The sequence below is a fragment of the Salvelinus alpinus genome, chromosome 4, assembly GCF_045679555.1.
Source record: "Salvelinus alpinus chromosome 4, SLU_Salpinus.1, whole genome shotgun sequence".
Classification (NCBI taxonomy): domain Eukaryota; kingdom Metazoa; phylum Chordata; class Actinopteri; order Salmoniformes; family Salmonidae; genus Salvelinus; species Salvelinus alpinus.
The window spans coordinates 65,593,109-65,613,032 of NC_092089.1; the positions used below are offsets into that span (position 1 = coordinate 65,593,109).

The window sequence follows — 19,924 nt, forward strand, 5'->3', positions numbered from 1 at the left end:
TGCAAGGTATCCGACCGCAAGAGGCGCCACCGAGTGTGGTGAGTACAGCCCACTACATCACTGGGGCCTAGCTCCCTGCGATCCAGGACTTTTATACCAGGTGGTGTCAGGGGAAGGCCCAAGAAGTTGTCAAAGACTTCAGCCACCCCAAGCCACAGACCGTTCTCTCGGCTACAGCATGGCAAGCGGTACCAGTGTACCAAGCCTGGAACCAACAGGACCCTGAACAGCTTCTACCCCAAAGCCATAAGACTGCTAAAAAGACTGCTACTAAATTATCTCGTACCCCTGCACATCGACTCGATACTGGTACTCCCTGTATATAGCCATGTTATTGTTAGTTATTCACTGTGTATTTATTCCTTGTGTCATTTTTTCTCTTTACGTTAAACTCTGCATTGTTGGAAAATGACCCGGAAGTAAACATTTCACTGCTGGTCTACACCTGTTGTTTTAGGAAGCATGTGACAAATAAAAATAGATTTCATTTGATGTGTCAATGGTAGTAATCACAATGGAAACAATGACAGAAGTCTGTGTGGTAATAGGTCTTACCACACAGGGGTGTGTGTGTTAGTGGGCCTTGCTCTCAAGGCCAATCTGATGTGTTTCTGTGTTAGACTGATTAGAAGGCAATCTGCAGCAACAGCTCAAGAATGAGTCACTCGCAGTGTGTGTGTGTGTGTGTGTGTGTGTGTGTGCGCAGTAACTGCGGCAGAAAAAGCATAGGGGAAGGGAAGGGCTGTGATGTCATAGAGCTCTGAGTCGTTTGCTCTGCACGGGCAAGAGAACATGTGTTTGTGTGCTAACACTGTGTGTATCTGTGTCATGTGTGTGTACTAACACTGTGTGTCTGTGTCATGTGTGTGTACTAACACTGTGTGTGTCTGTGTCGTGTGTGTGCTAACACTGTGTGTGTCTGTGTCATGTGTGTGTGCTAACACTGTGTGTGTCTGTGTCATGTGTGTGTGCTAACACTGTGTGTGTCTGTGCCATGTGTGTGTGCTAACACTGTGTGTGTCTGTGTCATGTGTGTGTGCTAACACTGTGCGTTCTGTTTGCCAATATATGTTCGCAGGTGTGGAAACTGTATACAGTGCAAACACTAAGCACAGTAATATTATTGCATTAAACAGGTTTCTGTAATAGTTACTGTATATATCTGGAGTAATGCTGGTAGCATTTGATATAGTCTTTGAACTGGTGTGTGTGTGTGTGTGTGCCAGTACAGTGGGCCATAGAACATCAATGAGGATAGAGAGGGCTTTATCAATGAGTCTGGCTGCATGCCCTCTAACCAAACAGGAACAAACCCTGACCCCTCCCTACCTTCCCCTCTCTCCCAACTCTGCCCTTCTCTCCATTATACAACACTACAATGAGAGAGAGGAAATGATTGAATGTCAGAGGCATAGGCATGTGGTGGTGATGAAAAGAGAGGGATAGAGTATGATATGGAGGGTCTGCAGGTAGACCATAAAAAAAGAGGGCCTGAGAGAGTGGTAGAGGATGGGAACAAGTGATAGAAAGATGGGATAGAAAAATAGAGAGATTAATGGAGAAGTGTTGGACTCACCGTTGGCTGCGGCCATCAGGGCTTGGAGCTGCTCGGCCTCAGTGGGGGGGTTGGGCCAGGGTCCTGTTCCCATGGCCATCTCAGGGGGACCTCCAGCCCTGCAGGGACAGAGCGAGAGATAGGACACATATGTCAACAACCAGCGGCCATTTTAGAACTGTAATATCTTCTGCTTGTGTTATTGTGTGTTGCTGGTCCCTGGTGTGACGGTTGGTGGTCTTTGATGTCAAGTTACAGGGTCTGATGATTAGCAGACACAGCCTGCAGGCAACGCAGAGAAACGAAGATGGCGTACACACACACACACACACACACACACACACACACACACACACACACACACACACACACACACACACACACACACACACACACACACACACACACACACACACACGGTCCAGGGGACCTAACTATACAATATTATGCTGATACTTACAGTACCAGTCAAAAGTTTGGACACACCTACGCATTCAAGGGTTTTCTTTATTTTTACTATTTTCTACATTGTAGTAGAATAGTGAAGACATCAACACTATGAAATAAACCATATGGAATAATGCAGTAACCAAAAAAGTGTTAAACAAAACAAATTGGATTTTAGATTCTTCAAAGTAATCACCCTTTGCCTTGATAACAGCTTTGCAGACTCTTGCTATTCTCTCAACCAGCTTCATGAGGAATGCTTTTCCAACAGTCTTGAATGAGTTCCCACATATGCTGAGCACTGGTTGGCTGCTTTTCTTTCACTCTGCTGTCCAACTCATCCCAAACCATCTCAATTGGGTTGAGGTCGGGTGATTGTGGAGGCCAGGTCATCTGATGCAGCACCCCATCACTCTCCTTCTTGGTAAAATAGCCCTTACACAGCCTGGAGGTGTGTTTTGGGTCATTGTCCTGTTGAAAAACAAATGATTGTCCCACTAAGTGCAAACCAGATGGGATGGCGTATCGCTGCAGAATGCTGTGTTAGCCATGCTGGTTAAGTGTGCCTTGAATTCTAAATAGATTACAGACAGTGTCACCAGCAAAGCACCCCCACACCATCACACCTCCTCCTCCATGCTTCACGGTGAGAACCACACATGCGGAGATCATCTGATCACCTACTCTGCGTCTCACAAAGACATAGCGGATAAACCAAAAATCTCAAATTTGGACTCATCAGACCAAAGGACAGATTTCCACCAGTCTAATGCATATTGCTTGTGTTTCTTGGCCCAAGCAAGTCTCTTCTTATTATTGGTGTCCTTAAGTAGTGGTTACTTTGCAGCGAATCAACCATGACAGCCTGACTCATGCAGTCTCCTCTGAACAGTTTATGTTGAGATATGGCTGTTGCTTGAACTCTGAAGCATTTATTTGGGCTCCAATTTGTGAGGCTGGTAATTCTAATGAACTTATCCTCTGCAGCAGAGGTAACTCTGGGTCTTCCTTTCCTGTGGCGGTCCTCATGAAAGCCAGTTTCATCATAGCGCTTGATGGTTTTTGCGACTGCACTTGAAGAAATGTTCAAATTTCTTGAAATTTTCCGGATTGAGTGCTCTTGATGTCTTAAAGTAATGATGGACTGTCCTTTCTCTTTGCCTATTTCAGCTGTTCTTGCCATAATACGGACTTGGTATTTTACCAAATAGGGCTATCTTCTGAATACCACCCCTACCTTGTCACAACACAACTGATTGGCTCAAACGCATTAAGAAGGAAAGAAATTCCACAAATTAACTTTTAACAAGCCACACCTGTTAATTGAAATGCATTCCAGGTGACTACCTCATGAAGCTGGTTGAGAGAATGCCAAGCGTGTGCAAAGCTGTCATCAAGGCAAAGGGTGGTTACTTTGAAGAATCTCAAATATAAAATGTATTTTGATTTGTTTAACACGGTTTTGGTTACTATGCGATTCCATACAGTTGAAGTCGGAAGTTTACATACACTTAGGTTGGAGTCATTAAAACTCGTTTTTCAACCCCTCCACAAATGTCTTGTTAACAAACTATAGTTTTGGCAAATCGGTTAGGACATCTACTTTATGCATGACAAATGTAATTTTTCCAACAATTGTTTACTGTTTGCAACTGCACATGGGGACAAAGATCATACTTTTTGAAGAAATGTCCTCTGGTCTGATGAAACAAAAATAGAACTGTTTGGCCATAATGACCATCGTTATGTTTGGAGGAAAAAGGGGGAGGCTTGCAAGCCGAAGAACACCATCCCAACCGTGAAGCACGGGGGTGGCAGCATCATGTTGTGGGGGTGCTTTGCTGCAGGAGGGACTGGTGCACTTCACAAACTAGATGGCATCATGAGGAAGGGGAATTATGTGGATATATTGAAGCAACATCTCAAGACATCAGTCAGGAAGTTAAAGCTTGGTCGCAAATGGGTCTCCCAAATGGACAATGACCCCAAGCATACTTCCAATGTTGTGGCAAAATGGCTTAAGGACAACACAGTCAATGTATTGGAGTGGCCATCACAAAGCCCTGAACTCAATCCCATAGAACATTTGTGGGCAGAACTGAAAAAGCGTGTGCGAGCAAGGAGGTCTACAAACCTGACTCAGTTACACCAGCTCTGTCAGGAGGAATGGGCCAAAATTCACCCAACTTATTGTGGGAAGCTTGTGGAAAGCTACCCAAAACGTTTGGCCCAAGTTAACTTCCTGAGAATACAGGGGGTGCTATTTTCCCATTAGCATAATTTGCTCTACAGATTAAACTGCCTCTTATTCAATTATTGCTCTTACTATATGCATATAAATAATACCATTGGAAAGAAAACAATCTCTAGTTTCTAAAACCGTTTCAATTTTGTCTCTGAGTGATACAGAAGTCATTTGACAGCACTTTCCATGACCAAGAAGAAAAAAGCAAGATGTGTATGCCAGCTTCAACGCTCTGCCTATATATGGTCGTGCCCCCTATGACCCGAAACACACCTCATTGGCCTTCCTCTGGGTGTCAAGAGGACGTCAGAGGAAAAATATCTTGTTTATCTGGGACTGACGTGAAATGAGAGCTAATTCTTTGGCGTGACCGACAACTTCTGGTTGTCTAAATCGTGCGACTTGTAGCTGCGATTGTCTTCTGTTGTGCGGCCATTATGGATGAAAACTATCTCCGTCTCGAAGTTTGTTTGATACATGTGACCAGATCATCGTAATGTATGTTTTTTCAATATAGTTTAATCAGATTATTTGAATTTTTTCGGGAGTTTTGTGGTGTTCCGTTGTCTGATTTTATTTACGTTTGAGAGATCCGTGCCACTCGACCAGTACCTGTGCTAAATGGAGTGGGAAAGGAACAATTCTGAACGGAACCAACGACTCATCTTGACAAAGGACACTTTGATCAACATTCTGATGAAAGATCAGCCATAGTAAGACCCAATTTACGATGTTATATCATATCTGTTGTGCATGTGAACTGGCCGTGGGCGCATAGCCGAATCTGCCTGGTATAGCTATGCTAATTTAGCGCTACATTTTGTTTTCGTTATAAAACATTTAATAAATCTGAAATATTGTTTGGATTCACCAGATGTTGGGCTTTCAATATCTGTACGCTGTGTATTTTTCTGAAATGTTTTAAGATGAGTAATTCGTTATATGACGTTGGTCTCTGTAATTGTTCTGGCTGGGTCAGCACTATTTCAGATTGCAGCTGCAATGTAGAACTGTGATTTATACCTGAAAAATGCACATTTTTCCCAAAAAAAAACTATGCTATACCATAAATATGTTATCAGACTGTCATCTTATGAAGTTGTTTCTTGGTTAGTGGCTATATATATTTTTATTTAGTCGAATTAGTGATAGCTACTGACGCAGGAAAAAGCTGTTGGGAGTAAAAAAATCGTGTCCTTTGCTAACGTGGTTAGCTAATAGATTTACATATTGTGTCTTCCCTGTAAAACATTTTAAAAATCTGAAATGGTGGCTTTATTCACAAGACCTGTATCTTTCATCTGGTGTCTTGGACTTGTGATTTAATGATATTTAGATGCTACAAGTTACTTGTGATGCTATGCTAGCTATGCTACTCAGTGGGGGGGGTGGGGGGTGCTACCGGATCAGGGTTGGTGACTCGTGAGAAGTTAAACAATTTAAAGGCAATGCTACCAAATACTAATTGAGTGTATGTAAACTTCTGACCCACTGGGAATGTGATGAAAGAAACAAATGCTGAAATAAATCATTCTCTACTGTTATTCTGACATTTCACATTCTAAAAATAAAGTGGTGATCCTAACTGACCTAAGACAGGGAATTTTTACTAGGATTAAATGTCAGGAATTGTGAAAAACTGAGTTTAAATGTATTTGGCTGAGGTGTATGTAAACTTCCGACTTCAACTGTATGTGTTATTTCATAGTGTCGATGTATCCACTATTATTCTACAATGTAGAAAATAGCCAAAATAAAGAAAAACCCTGGAATGAGTAGGTGTGTCAACTTTTGACTGGTACTGTAGGTGCCGATACGAAATGTATTGTGATTCGATACTGCGGTTTTATGTTACAAACATTTTGCTCAAAATGTCTGCTGGAAATGGAAATAAAAGTACCTGAAACCTGTTGGCTCACTATTTAAACAATGGCCACCAGCACAACACAACGTAGTAAATGTGATGAAACATAATGGCACCACATTAAAAGGGAACAGCTGGCTACACAACACACACACACGGAGCGTTGAACATTTCCATATGGGCAGCGTAAATCTTCAAAGGGCTGTTTTGTTTAAAGTCTCATTTTGCATGCAGAGGAAGAAAAGGAGTAGACCTGCTCTTGATTACACTCACCGACTTACACCAACTCCCATACCTCTTAGTGAGAGAGGCACACACACACACACACACACACACACACACACACACACACACACACACACAGAGAGAGATTGAGGTCTGGCATTTCTACTGATGGTTTTGATCCACATCAGTCCCTCAGTGATTGGACCATTTCAGTAGCTGTTTGATGGTCTAAAGCAGTAGCACCAGGGGGTTGTGGGTAAAGGCTGTGCCCCTGCTTGAAGCGCCAGAGAAGAAACAGAATGGCACGCGAGGGGTTAAAAGGACATGAGAGTCTCACATCCAGCTTACTGCCTTCTATGAGCAGCAGTAAAAAAAGAATGTGTGTGTGTGTGTTATTGGCTGCAGTAAAAAAAAAAATAAGCGAATGCCCTTCCTTTGGTCTCTGCTTGGAACCAATTAAAAACCCACTGGACAAAGGCATATGGACTGAGAAAGTAACCAGGATGGAGAGAGGGAGATGAGAGAGAGATCAAGATTTTTGTTTTTAAGAAGTGGTGCGGTCCAGCTTGCCAAAATGTTCAGCCACATTTTTAAAGGGGGTATTACTTATGTGCCAAAGTGCGAAAGAGTCCTTGACCAGTGCCAGCATCCCAAATGAGAACCAGACCAGGTTAAAGCATGGTAAGTGGAGCCAGCAGGACTGCCATTTTGATTGGTTTCCTTTTGTGGACTAGAGAGACAAAGAGGACGCCTTGTTTATCACTAATTAGCCTCTCCCTGCTCTATGACTTCCTGTGGTCCAAATAATCACTTCCTGCTTTCAGGACTATCTCTTCCTGTGGCTGAGATGATGACTGGTCATGTCCAGAGGGGTCATTCTAACTGGTCAGTCAGAGCTGCTTCTGTAACCATGCATGAAACAGGCATCTTATCTAGATAAGCTTTTCAAACCGCTTCCTAAACTCTACTGTCCACTTCAACTATGGGAACTCTTGTCCAATCCTTCTATAAAGTAGATTACATTCCCGTCCTTCTTTAGACGTTCCTGTTCAATGCCCTCTCAGCCAGCTGGGTCCAATCTCTCATCAGACAGTCGTTTCAAAGCCCTCTTTTCTGGCCACCAGGAAAAGGCATATGAGAAGAAGACCACATCGTGATATAGGATATCTACAAGTGTCATTGTGTCTGGGAAACGCAGCAGACTCAACGCACCCTCTCTACTTGGGATTAAACACATTTTACACCAAACTAAAAAGGACAAATATTCTATAGTCTTTGATTACACAACCACACCACGCTAAGTAAAACTACCACGAAATACACACAGCGCACAAACTAAAAACATCACACTGCACAGAAGTGAACCAATCGGAAATCCTCATCAAAGTCTGACTTTCACAGAGAGACCAATAGCCCAGCTCGGCACAGGCTAGTGAATCTGCTCTATAGCTAACGGGTCAGGGGTATCTACACACAGTACTGCAGAGCTCTACCTACCTACAGGAAGAACCACCGTAGCTCCTCTCTGCCCTTAACAACTGGTTTTAGATCAGTTTCCCTTACAAACAGTTTCAACATGACCTATTTACGGGTGCCTCAAAACAAACTGATCCAGAACAAGTTGTCGAGGCCATGAAGTGACCACACTCTCTATGCTAACACACACGTCGATACCTTGTGCCTCGCTTCGGCGTCCATCTCATGTGATCGCCGTTGTAGTTGTAGAGACTGGAAACACAAGAGGAGTGTTACAGTATTCTATCTGGATCTACAGGCCAGGAAGAGACCAGGGCAACATCAGCTCAGCGGAGCTCCGCGTTTCTGTGGAAAGTGTTGCGCCTTTGACATCCATATAACGTCTCAAAGAAGAAGCCAGCTTTTTCCAAATGGATAGTTTTCCAATGTATCCATGACCTCAGTGGCTTCCAACATGGAAAGCTCTCATGTTTTTGTTCCTTGTTAAAACTGTGTGTGTGTGTGTGTGTGTCCCGAGTGGTAGGAGAAGCAAGCTAGGACTGGATATCCCCCCCCCCACCCACCCACCCACTCACTCACTCAGATGGTTCTTGACTCATGGAATGTGTTGTGTAAAAGTTCTGTTTTGGGAACTGTTGCGGCGTGATCAGCAGTTTGGCACACAATGTAGGCCAAATAACCGATGAAGGAGGCAAACAGTCACACACACACACAAACTGATTCATGTCAGTAGATGCAGTTTCCCCTCTACCACCATGAAACAGCCAATCACTGATGTCCAAACAGTGAATCACAAGTGATCAATCAGATGCTATCACCCAGATGGAAACACAAACGCGATCAATGAGCTAGAATGTGTATATGTTAGTGCACTTCTGTTCTCCCTTCCCCCCCCCCCTCACTCTGCTCCTCTACTCTCCTCAGCAGTACTGAGTGATGGCACACAGACTCTGTGAGAGTAGAGGGAGGGAGAGGAATGGCGGCCATTTTGTGTGTGAGGCAGAGAGCAGCCTGGAGAATCTGACTGTTCACTCAGAGGAGTCAGGGCTCAGATGGAATCTCAGGAGCTCCAGATTCTCATCTACACAAAGTCAATGTGCTTCAGTTGCTGATATCACCTCCGCTGCGCACAATGAGTATGTTCCTACTGCTTCCTAATATAATGTATTATTTTTATTTTATTTGTTTAACCTTTATATAACTAGGCAAGTCAGTTAAGAACAAATTCTTATTTACAATGACGGCCTTCGTGTGTGTGTGTGTGTGTGTGTGTGTGTAAGAGTCTATGTACTCACCCACTGGGTCCAGGTCTCTGTCCTTGGGTGAAGCGCCAGTCGGCGTTAGGAGGCTTTTGCTGTGAAGAGAACACAAAATACAACGTCATATCTCTGTTTCTACACACCAACAGGACGTTATGCGTGTATCGTTCCAGTCTCTGTCCATCCGTGTGTGTGTGTCAGAGGTGGCATGTCGGAGGGGCTATAGGAGGACTGTCTCATTGTAACGGCTGGGATGGAATCAATGTAACGGTATAAAACAGATGGAAACCAAATGTTTGACTCCGTTCCATTACAATGAGCCTGTCCTCCTATAGCTCCTCCCACCAGCCTCCTCTCGCGTGTAGTCTTTCTGCCTGTGGTCAGGGGGCTGAATAAAAAGGCATACATCTCTCAGCCTGGATGGGTGGCCATTTTGTTCTGAAATCCATGGAGCAGAAAACATCAGTGAAGCGCACAGAGGCACACACAGAGACGGGGACTCCGCTCCCAATTACGGGCACAAAACAAAAACTCAACCAAATGTATGGGATTCCACAAGATATGCAGTAGAGATCGGTCCTTGTTGTTGCATTGATGACTCTGTCCTCACTACAGCGCGTCAAAACTTTATAAAGCCTCCACTGAAGCTTTTACATGATCAATGTCTTTGTTTCTCAGATTCAGACAAGACGAGGGCTTCATTGATGACAAACTCCCTAACATTGATCCACCGGAGTCAATACAAATAGGTGACACACAAACAGTGCTGGTCTAAAATGTGGTCTTGGCTGATTCACAGCGATGAGAACTCTGACATGCTACTAGAGCCATTAAGATCCCCAGGGCCATGACTGAGTGCCCAAAGGACTCCTCACGCAGTCAGTGGTTGTTGGGAGAGATAGAAGCTAATTGAGTGCCTGTGTAAGAGAGAGAAAGAGAGGGGGAGAGAGAGACAGAGAGAGTGGGAGACAGAGAGAGAAAGAGAGGGGGAGAGAGTGAAAGAGAGAGAGGGAGAGAGTGAGTGACATGGGGGGGGAGAGGGAGAGAGCAGTCATAGAAAATAAGCGTCAGCTGAATATAGCAGCTGTTTGTTGTTTTAATATGAACAGATACAGTGTGCGAAATTGACCAGAGAGGGAGAGAGGGAAGATTTGTTTGTTTATTAGAAGAGATAAAAGCCTCTCTCTGACCTCCTTCTCTTTCACCCCCATCTCTCTTTAATCCTAAAGTCCCAACCCACATCCATTTTTCTTCCGCCTCTACCTCTTGTCCCATCCCCTCTCTCTCTCCTCTCTTTCCCTTCCCCTCTCCCTTCCTCTCTCTCCCTCTCTCTGTGGTTTGGCAGTGAGGCGGTGAATAGACCCTTGGCTGTGTTCCCGGCTCTGTCTCCTAATCGACAATGGAGGAGAGAACAGGAGGGAAGAGAGAGGCTCCCCAGACAAACTAGCAGGGCCGCCGCCCGCCTCCCCTGCATTATTAACACAAGTGTCCTACCACAGAGAGACCAGAGAGGGAGAGGGTGGAAGAGAGAGAAGAAGAGGGTATGGGGAGAGAGCGAGAGGGGTAGAGCGAGAAACACGCTATCCAATAACACCTTCACCACCAGCGTGTCATTTACAAGCTGCGCCAAAATGACCCAGTACGGGTGTACATGTCAGTCTACCCCAGGGTCTCTGATTTCATCGCATGTAACACAATAACACACATCACTCGCTCTGTGTGCAAATTCTATCCTGTTATGGATTCTGTAGACGGATCCAGACGAGCAGATGGACTCGAGGCGGCCATCTTTAATGGTTGGCTATCTGGTTACATATTATTTGCAAGAATGTAAATAAAACGGGAACACCCAGGTCTTTGAACTATCAATAGACCTCTAAATTACAGAATGATGACTGGGAGGGAGGAACAGGGGGGTGGACGTGTAACCTAATCTTCTCCGCTCGTCCAGTGGGCATTTTGTCTCAATCTGAGAGACAGACTGACAGATGTATATTTCCCCCTTTCGCTCTGCTGGTTTGGCGGCAGTCGCCATGGCAGTAAAAGGGGAAAAAGAGAACAAGTGATTTTTCATCTGAAAATGAGTAGGGGGCCCAACATTCCAGCGGTGTGACCCTCTTTTTTTTTTTTTTTTTTTAAACCTGTCTCACTCCCAGAGGTCATTCCCAAGGTCAGGTACCGCCACAGGCATGTAGGGAATAAAAGGAAACTCGCAGCTCGGCTGACGTTCCACCGGAACGCTATGAGATCTGAGTAAGCATGTCCTGTACTGTTACTGCGTTCACAGATCACACATTAAAAGGGTCAAGTGGCGTTACTAAGAGCACAACCTTCTGTTAGAACATCAACAGTTCTCAAGTAAATGTGTTCTTACTTTCTGCCCTTAAAAATCCACCCATAATACTCCTGATAGGGACCAGTGCTCCGGATAGCTGATCCAGAGTCAGTTATTAAGGGCAGAAACCAGAAAGTGACCAGAGTAGATGAAAAACCCACTGAACTCCCTCAGTGAGAAGCTCTGTCTGCTCTGAGGTCAGATAGGGATTATGGTTCTCCTGTTCTGATCCATAGAGACTTACCAGACTGACTGCTTCTAACACAGTTACCACTATCACTGGACAGAGTTACACTAAGAGGTAGAGAACCTACTGCCTTACAACCTGTGCATGTCCCTAAGCTACTACTATACTAAACAAAAATATACACGCAGCATGTAAAGTGTTCGTCCCATGTTTCATGAGCTGAAATAAAAGATTCCCGAAATTCTCCGTACGCACAAAAAGTGTATTTCTCTCAGATTTTGTGCACAAATTTGTTTACATCCCTGTTCGTGAGCATTTCTCTTTTGCCAAGATATTCTATCCACCTGACAGATGTGGCATATCAAGAAGCTGATTAAACAGCATGATCATTACACAGGTGCACCTTGTGCTGCAGACAATGACAGGCCACTCTAAAATGTGCAGTTTGGTCACACAGCACAATGCCACAGATGTCTCAACTTTTGAGGGAGCGTGCAATTGGCATGCTGACGGCAGGAATGTCCACCAAAGCTGTTGCCAGAGAATCAAATGTTAATTTCTCTACCATAAGCCACCTCCAATGTTGTTTAGAGAATTTCGCAGTACGTCCAACCGGCCTCACAACCGCAGACCACGTGTATGGCGTTGTGTGGGCAAGCAGTTTGCCGATGTCAACATTGTGAACAGAGTGCCCCATGGTGGCGGTGGGGTTATGGTATGAGCAGGCATAAGCTACGGACAACAAACACGATTGCATTTTATCAATGGCAATTTGAATGCACAGAGATACCGCAATGAGATCCTAAGGCCCAATGTCGTGCCATTCATCTGCCGCCATCACCTCATGTTTCAGCATGATAATGCATGGCCCCATGTCACAAGGATCTGTACACAATTCCTGGAAGCTGAAAATGTCCCAGTTCTTCCATGGCCAGCATACTCCCCAGACATGTCACATATTGAGCATGTTTGGGATGCTCTGGATTGACATGTACGGCAGCGTGTTCCAGTTCCCGCCAATATCCAGCAACTTCGCACTGCCATTGAAGAGGAGTGGGACAATGTTCCACTGGCCACAATCAACAGCCTGATCAACTCTATGTGAAGGAGATGTGTCACGCTGCATGAGGCAAATGGTGGTCACACCAGATACTGACTGGTTTTCTGATCCACGCCCCTACCTTTTTTTTTTTTAGGTGTCTGTGACCAACAGATGCATATCTGCATCCTAGTCATGTGAACTCCATAGATTAGGGCCTAATTGACGTATTTCAATTGACTAATTTACTTGGTCATGTATACTGGCCTTCCTGGCCAGGTCTCCCTTGAAAAAGAGACTCTGGGACTCAATGGGCTTTTCCTGGTTTAAATAAAGGTTAAATATTTTTTTTTTTTTAAATAACTCAGTATACATGTTGCCTTGATATTTTTGTTCAGTACACATGAAAACAGTATTATTTGTACAGACAACGGCAGAGAATTGTATGGACTGAGGATTTATCTCAGTCCATATCTGATCTTTATCTGATAAAGAAGGACAATCACAGAGTGAAAGCTCTGGACACACAGGAGAAAGAGGCGCTAATCGCTGGGACATGAACATCTGGGCTCCATGCCAGTGTGCGTCCCGAGTCCGACCCCGGAAAAGAAAGCACATCTGGTTCAGTGGATCAATGAGAGGTTAACTCTTTGAGCACTGGCCATAATCTGATGAATGGGAGGACATTCATCGGCAGGATTCTTCCCGCTGAAACACACACACACACACACACACACGCACACACAAACCTTCCGCCGGCATGGTTCTCACACAGGCTGGGCCCCACCTGGTGCTGTGTGTCGTGTGAGGAAGTTACGGTTTCCAAACGCAAACACACACCAAAACACACACGCTCACACCCACACCTCTTGGCATTGACAGAACTGCGGCTAGACTGCACCTGGCGCTCTGTCTGAAAGAGGAAGTCTTTCTAACAGTCTCCCAACCCAAATCCCCACACACTAACTCCCACACAATATTCTCCCGGCTATCACAATAAATGCTTTTCAGTTCCATTGTCCCCCTAAGCCATTCAGATGATGACACTGGAGGAAAAAACAGATTATCATGAATCCTAATGCTGAAAGCTATACGGATCCTAGAGACAGAGTTGACAATGTAGGACCCGCCAGGAGGCTAAGTCCAGGACTGGAGACAAAATGAGAGATGAAAAGGAAGGCTTTTGGTGAGATTTATACTGACACACAGGACCACACTGAGACACAGTCTCACACCATATGATCCTGTAGATGACTCGGGGACGGATTCACCGAGCCATGCGGCCCAATTGGCAGCATGTGCTGCTTCTTCATCCGTAAGAACAGAGTTTTCACAAAACGCTCCCACATCTAGTTGTCGCACGTGACCACACGCCCTGTAACCTGATCTCATAGTTTCATTCCGGAATGTGCCGTAATTGGATGATAACCAATTCATTCTGTGTGGTTACAGAGTTAATTCTGAATGGTTACAGGGTTCAAACAGAAACAACTCAAAGGGTTAAGTTTCGGAATGAATTCCAAGTGGTTAAGGTCAGGGCTGTGGCTTGGCGAAGGCTTAAAACAAAACAATTCAAAAACGATACGCTGTTTCCATTAAGTATCATTCAAGCACTCTCCCTGCTCGCTGGAGAACTGAACTGCCACGGCGCGGTGGTCTAAAACAGTGCGCTCTGGCTCTGAGCCTGGCCAGTTTGAGCCAAGTGCTGTGCCATCTTTTGTTTTTGGGGAGCGCCAACGAAGGCACCTGTCGACGTCCTCAGGACCTTTACAAACGTCCAAAATCGACGTCTCTTTCTCGTGACCAGCATGCGCGCCGACCCTGACATACAGATCTAGCCACATAATGTAAATGCGACCGCACACACATAGCCTGAAGGTGGGGGTTTGTACTACACACTCAGTACTACACGTTCACAACTACACACTCCGACGGTTCCATATACAAAAAGCCTTTGCGGAGGAACTACACACTGCTATTGAAATGAGAGGAGAAGTCACTCTGTTTGTCACAATGGGACCCTGGGGACCTAGGGCCCTGCTAAGATTACATCTTGCTGTAGGGCTTGGAGCGCCTGACTATACGCTGTTTACACACACACGCTGATTGTGTCCTCTCTGTGGCTCTAGTCCATTAGAGGCCAATCTGTCTGTCACTGCGGCACACGTGCGTAATGTGATTCCCTCACTGTCTTTCTCTCTTTCCCTCCATCCTTCTCACCCTCCCTCTATCGTTGCTGTACTACACGTGTCACTGGAGCAGGGAGACAGATGGTACCCTAACGACCCCAGTGGACAGCCTGAGAGAGAGAGAGAGAGAGAGAGAGAGAGAGAGAGAGAGAGAGAGAGAGAGAGAGAGAGAGAGAGAGAGAGAGAGAGAGAGAGAGAGAGAGAGAGAGAGAGAGAGAGAGAGAGAGAGAGAGAGAGAGAGAGAGAGAGAGAGAGAGAGAGAGAGAGAGAGAGAGAGAGAGAGAGAGAGAGAGAAAGAGAGATAGAAACACAGAGAGAGAAACAGAGAGACACACAGACAGAGAGAGACACACAGAGAGAGAGAGAGACACAGAGCGAGAGACACACAGAGCGAGAGAGAGAGAGAGTCATGATGACCATGACAGTCATGAAAGGAAAAACAGACCAATAGAAAATCAGATAACCAGGAAAACACCCGTGCTCTCCCATCATGAGATATAAGCTGTGTCATTCACCAGAGACACATAGCCTACACAAGAGGCATTATCACAAACTAAACCAGCACACTACCCACTGCCCTCTTCCTGTAGGGACTTTACTAAAACTATCATCACTAGCTAGGCTAAATGAAAAAGGGATTAAACAAATGAAAAAGAGGCCACTGAGTCTCTCTACATCAATCAATCAATCATCAAAACTAGAGCACTGGCAGCCATCTTGGAAATCAAGATATACACAGTTAGTCAGTGAACAGGGAGAGGTCCTCTGCATGTACTCCATGTGGACAGTCAGAACATAACTTTCCATCCACACCCCGGAACACAGAGTGAAATGGTATTTCCTAACAAGTGCTCTGGGAATGAGGTTTGGGAATGTTTGACTAGAGCTGCTGCCACAGGCACACAGACAGCCACACAGGGTGAGGTCACGGTTGGCCGTGTGACTCAGACATGGCATGGAACCAATCAAGGTTCAGAGGACCACAGGAAGTGAGAGGTCGCGCGCTGACCCCTGGAATTCCTTCTTTTTTTTCAGACACTGCTTTACTCTTTGACTCATTCCCCCTTTTCTCTCTTTCCTTCCCTCTGTTCCATCCTCTCCCTTCCTCACATCCCCTCCTCTTTTCCACCCCCCTCTCTCTTCCTCTCTCTCTGTCATCCGGTTCCCCTCCACTTCCTATCTCACTATGCTATTACTCTAAGCTCTGGTATCTATTTTCATCTGTCGTTACTCTCCTCCTCTCCATCTGTCAAAACCACCCCATCCCCTCTCTGCACTCCTATCCATCCATTCCCTCTCTCTCCCTCATTCTCTTGTAGAACATTGCTTCCCTGCTGATCCTGTTTAGTAATTGGAAGTCAGAGAGAGCGAGGGAGACTGCATCTCCTATGAAATATTAAAGCAATTCTCCTCTCCTTCATTTCCTCCCCTCACTGGCTAGCAGGGCGACACAGTTGTATGAGCTATCTACTATACCACACACATCATAAAGAGAGGGTTGAGGGTCAACAACACTAGGCTTTAGGATAAATACTGCATTGCTACGTGACTTAGTCAGTCTAGGTGAGCAGGCTCAATTGGGTAAGCTAAGTCAATAAAGACCAGGATCTTAGGATAAAACCTCCAATGCCAATGCTTATAACCTAGTACTTACAGACCTATGTCATTGGTCAAGTGATTTTCACAATACTCGATTGGCCAGTATCCTGCCTCCTCCCCCCAGCACCCTCACCTCAATGGCTGAGTTCATTAGGTGCTTCCTGTTGAGTGTCATGCTGAGGGTGTTGTTGTGACTCATCATGGGCGTCTTGACAAACACAAAGTCACTTCGGCTGGAGATGGTGGAGTAGCAGGGTCTGTAGGTCCGTGTTCCTGGGGGGTCCTGAGCCCCTCCCACCACCTCCATGTAACGGATGGGTCCGTCTGTGTTGAGCTGCAGGTGGAGGTCCTTGCTGGGTCTCTGATGGTGGGCCCGGCTGGGCCGGTGGCGGCTGTAGCAGCAGCCTGTCCCTCCGAGGTCGCTGCGGTGGCGGAGGCATCGCACCATGAGGATGAGGAAGGTGAGGAAGAACACGGCCGAGACACAGGCCAGCGAGATGATGAGGTACAGGGTGATGTCAGGCATGCCGGTGGGACGCATCGCAGACGTCTTCCGGTTGTCCGTGGCAGCGTCGCTGGTGCCCTTCTCCTCCACGGTCACTGTGATGGCCACAGTGGTGGAGAGAGTGGGCTCGCCGTTGTCCTGGACGACCACGATGATGTCATAGGCGGAGCCGCCCTCCTCCTCGGCTAGTTTGCGGGCGGTGCGGAGCTCCCCAGTGTGGGGGGCGATGCGGAAGAGACCAGCGTGTGGCCCTGGGGCGATGGAGTAGAACAGCCAAGCGTTATGTCCACTATCAGGGTCCACCCCTACTAGTTTATTAATGAGATGACCCGGCCCAGCCGACTGGGGTACACTCAGCAGCAGCCCCGTGTCCTGGGGGAAGGGGGGATATACGATGAGGGGCGCGTTGTCGTTAAGATCCACTACGAACACATGCACGGTGACGTTGGCGGTCCGGGGTGGCGCCCCGGCGTCTCGGGCCTGCACCTCGATACGGAAGGCATTGAGGGTCTCGTGGTCTAGGGAACGCATGCTGTAGATATGTCCAGTCTCTGGGTTGATGTAGACATAGGAGGAAATGGAGGAGCCCTGAACCATGCTGGGCAGGATGGAGAAGGAGACGCGGGCGTTGTCCCCTGTGTCCGGGTCAGAGGCCATCACCATGGTGATGGGGGTGCTGAGATCGTTGTTCTCGGGGACGTCCACTGAGTAGGAGGGCTGGGAGAATGAAGGAGCGTTGTCGTTCACATCTGAGAGCTTGACCACGAAGGTCGTCCGCGACGACAGGGGAGGGGAGCCCGCGTCGGTCGCCATGATGACCACAGTGTACTCTGCCATGGTCTCTCGGTCCAGGTTGCCATCCGTGACGAGATTGTAGTGCTCACCAAAGGCAGAGTTGAGTTTGAAGGGCAGGCCGGACTGGACCTTTAATGTCACCTCCCCATTCTTACCAGAGTCCAGGTCCCTTGCACTGATGAGGGCGATGACTGTACCAGGAGCTGCGTCCTCTCTGATGGGACTGGTCAGTGACGTCAACGTTACCTCTGGAGAATTGTCATTCACATCAGTGACGTCAACTATGATGTTACAGGAACCCTCCATGGCGGGGGTTCCCCCATCCCTGGCCTGCACGGTGATGTGATATTCATTCGCTGTCTCATAGTCCACCTGGCCATTTACACGGATCTCCCCGGTTTTAGAATCCACGCTGAATAGCTTGAGCACCCGGTCCTGCGTGTATTTACTAAACAGGAAGGAGATCTGCCCATTCTGACCGTAATCCGCATCGGTCGCGTTCAGTTTCGTTACTAAAGTGCCCGGTTCAACATTCTCCAAAATGCTAACTTTTTTCACCGGCTCTTCAAAGACGGGCGCATTGTCATTGACATCCAGAATTTTTATGAGTAAAAGAGTGGACCCAGACTTCTCCGGCTTTCCCCCGTCTACCGCGGTGAGCAACAGGCGAAACGAGGCCTGCGTCTCCCTATCCAAAGCCTTCTCTAAAACTAATTCCGGGAACTTACTCCCGTCACTTTTCGTTTCCACATTCAAAACAAAGCAGTCATTGGGTGCGAGGTGATAAGTGCGCAGAGAGTTGATACCCACATCTGGGTCGTGCGCACTCTCCAGTCGGAACCGAGTGCCCGACGCGGCCGCCTCTGATATCTCCAAGGAAATATTCTTAGTGGAAAACTGCGGCGCATTGTCATTCGCATCCACAATATCCACAAGAACCCGATGTATTGCTAAAGGGTTCTCAAGTACAATCTCAAGATGTAGTGAGCATGTTGAACTTAATTCGCACATGTGTTCCCTGTCAATTGTCTGTCTAATAACCAAATCCCCAGTCGCATGGTTTACCTCGAAGTACTGCGCGTTAGATTCCGAGATCACCCGCAATTTTCGCTGAATTATCCTCTGGACCGTGAGGCCCAAATCCTTAGCGATATTCCCGACCACCGCCCCGGGTCTAAGCTCCTCCAAAATAGAGTAGCTGAGCTGCGCGGTCGCGCCCGTAAAGCACGCCAGAGAAAACCAGAGCCTCAGCACTGGCCACCTTCCGTAGCCTTTCCTCTGTCTGGATTCCATTATGAGGGGTCCGGGGGATGGAAAATGTTCAAAGTTAATATTTTACCGTAACTCATCTATAGTCTCGGGAAAACGCTACCGGCCTGTCGGTAAACACTTCCGTTTAAGAAAAAGTGCGGTGGGAAGTTTAGAAGTTATCATGACGCCCTAATTCTATACGGCAAATAAAAAAGAGGAAAAGTAAAACTCCATGAAGGATCCGCTAAAACTCTCCACACTCGTCTCCTCTGCTCTGCTCCTCTCTGGGGCGGGGACACAGACACAAAGAGCCGTATCCTATTGGCCGAGAAGCCGGGACTCGCTCCCCACACAGTGTCCCCGCCTCACAAAGCAGAGAGTGAGTGAAAACTTAAGAGGCACTCATTTTGGATTTACCATCAAGTTAGAGACATGTTACACGCTAAAGACATTACCTTCAGAGCAAAAATAACTCCGAATTCACGACGACGAGGCCATGGAACGCATAAAATAATATCATAAAAAAAATTAAAAAGCTACTTATGCCATTTCCAAACGCTTAATGCACAGACCGGCACGAACAATGGTAGGTATAAACCACAAGACTAAGTATGAACTTGTTGCTATGTTTTGTCAACGAACAGAACTACTTACATTGAATATAAGCAAAGTTACGCAAAGTAACTGATGGACTCATGGTCAAATTGCAATGATGGACTTAGCCGCAAGGCGGCATGGTTATCAGAAGATTTACTTTCCAGAGGTGTTGATAACGCTTGAACCATGTGCCATGATGTAAAGCACAGATTGGTTTTAGCAAGGAGACAGCAATGCCGTTGATAACCAGCATAACAACCTTTGGCCTACTTACATCTCTTTGTATGTATTAGGCCTACTAAAACAGATAATGAATGACATATGAACTTATCACGTTTGATCCAGTGCAATTTCTA

At 46.4% G+C, this 19,924-nt stretch overlaps 1 protein-coding gene across 36 annotated transcripts in view; it reads right to left on the reverse strand.

The window, feature by feature from the left end:
* LOC139574169 (protocadherin gamma-C5-like) overlaps positions 1–19,924 on the reverse strand; it is a 197,251-nt gene that overhangs the window by 4,835 nt on the left and 172,492 nt on the right. For 35 of the 36 annotated variants that reach the window (XM_071398430.1, XM_071398436.1, XM_071398433.1 and 32 more), the window contains exons 2-3: positions 9,108–9,166; positions 1,577–1,674 (exon numbers count right to left, since the gene is read on the reverse strand). In XM_071398430.1, coding sequence (XP_071254531.1) covers positions 1,577–1,674; positions 9,108–9,166 — 157 coding nt within the window. Of the gene's footprint in view, positions 1–1,576; positions 1,675–9,107; positions 9,167–16,553; positions 19,266–19,924 lie in introns of those variants that run through there. The other variant, XM_071398411.1, reaches the window with a different exon arrangement.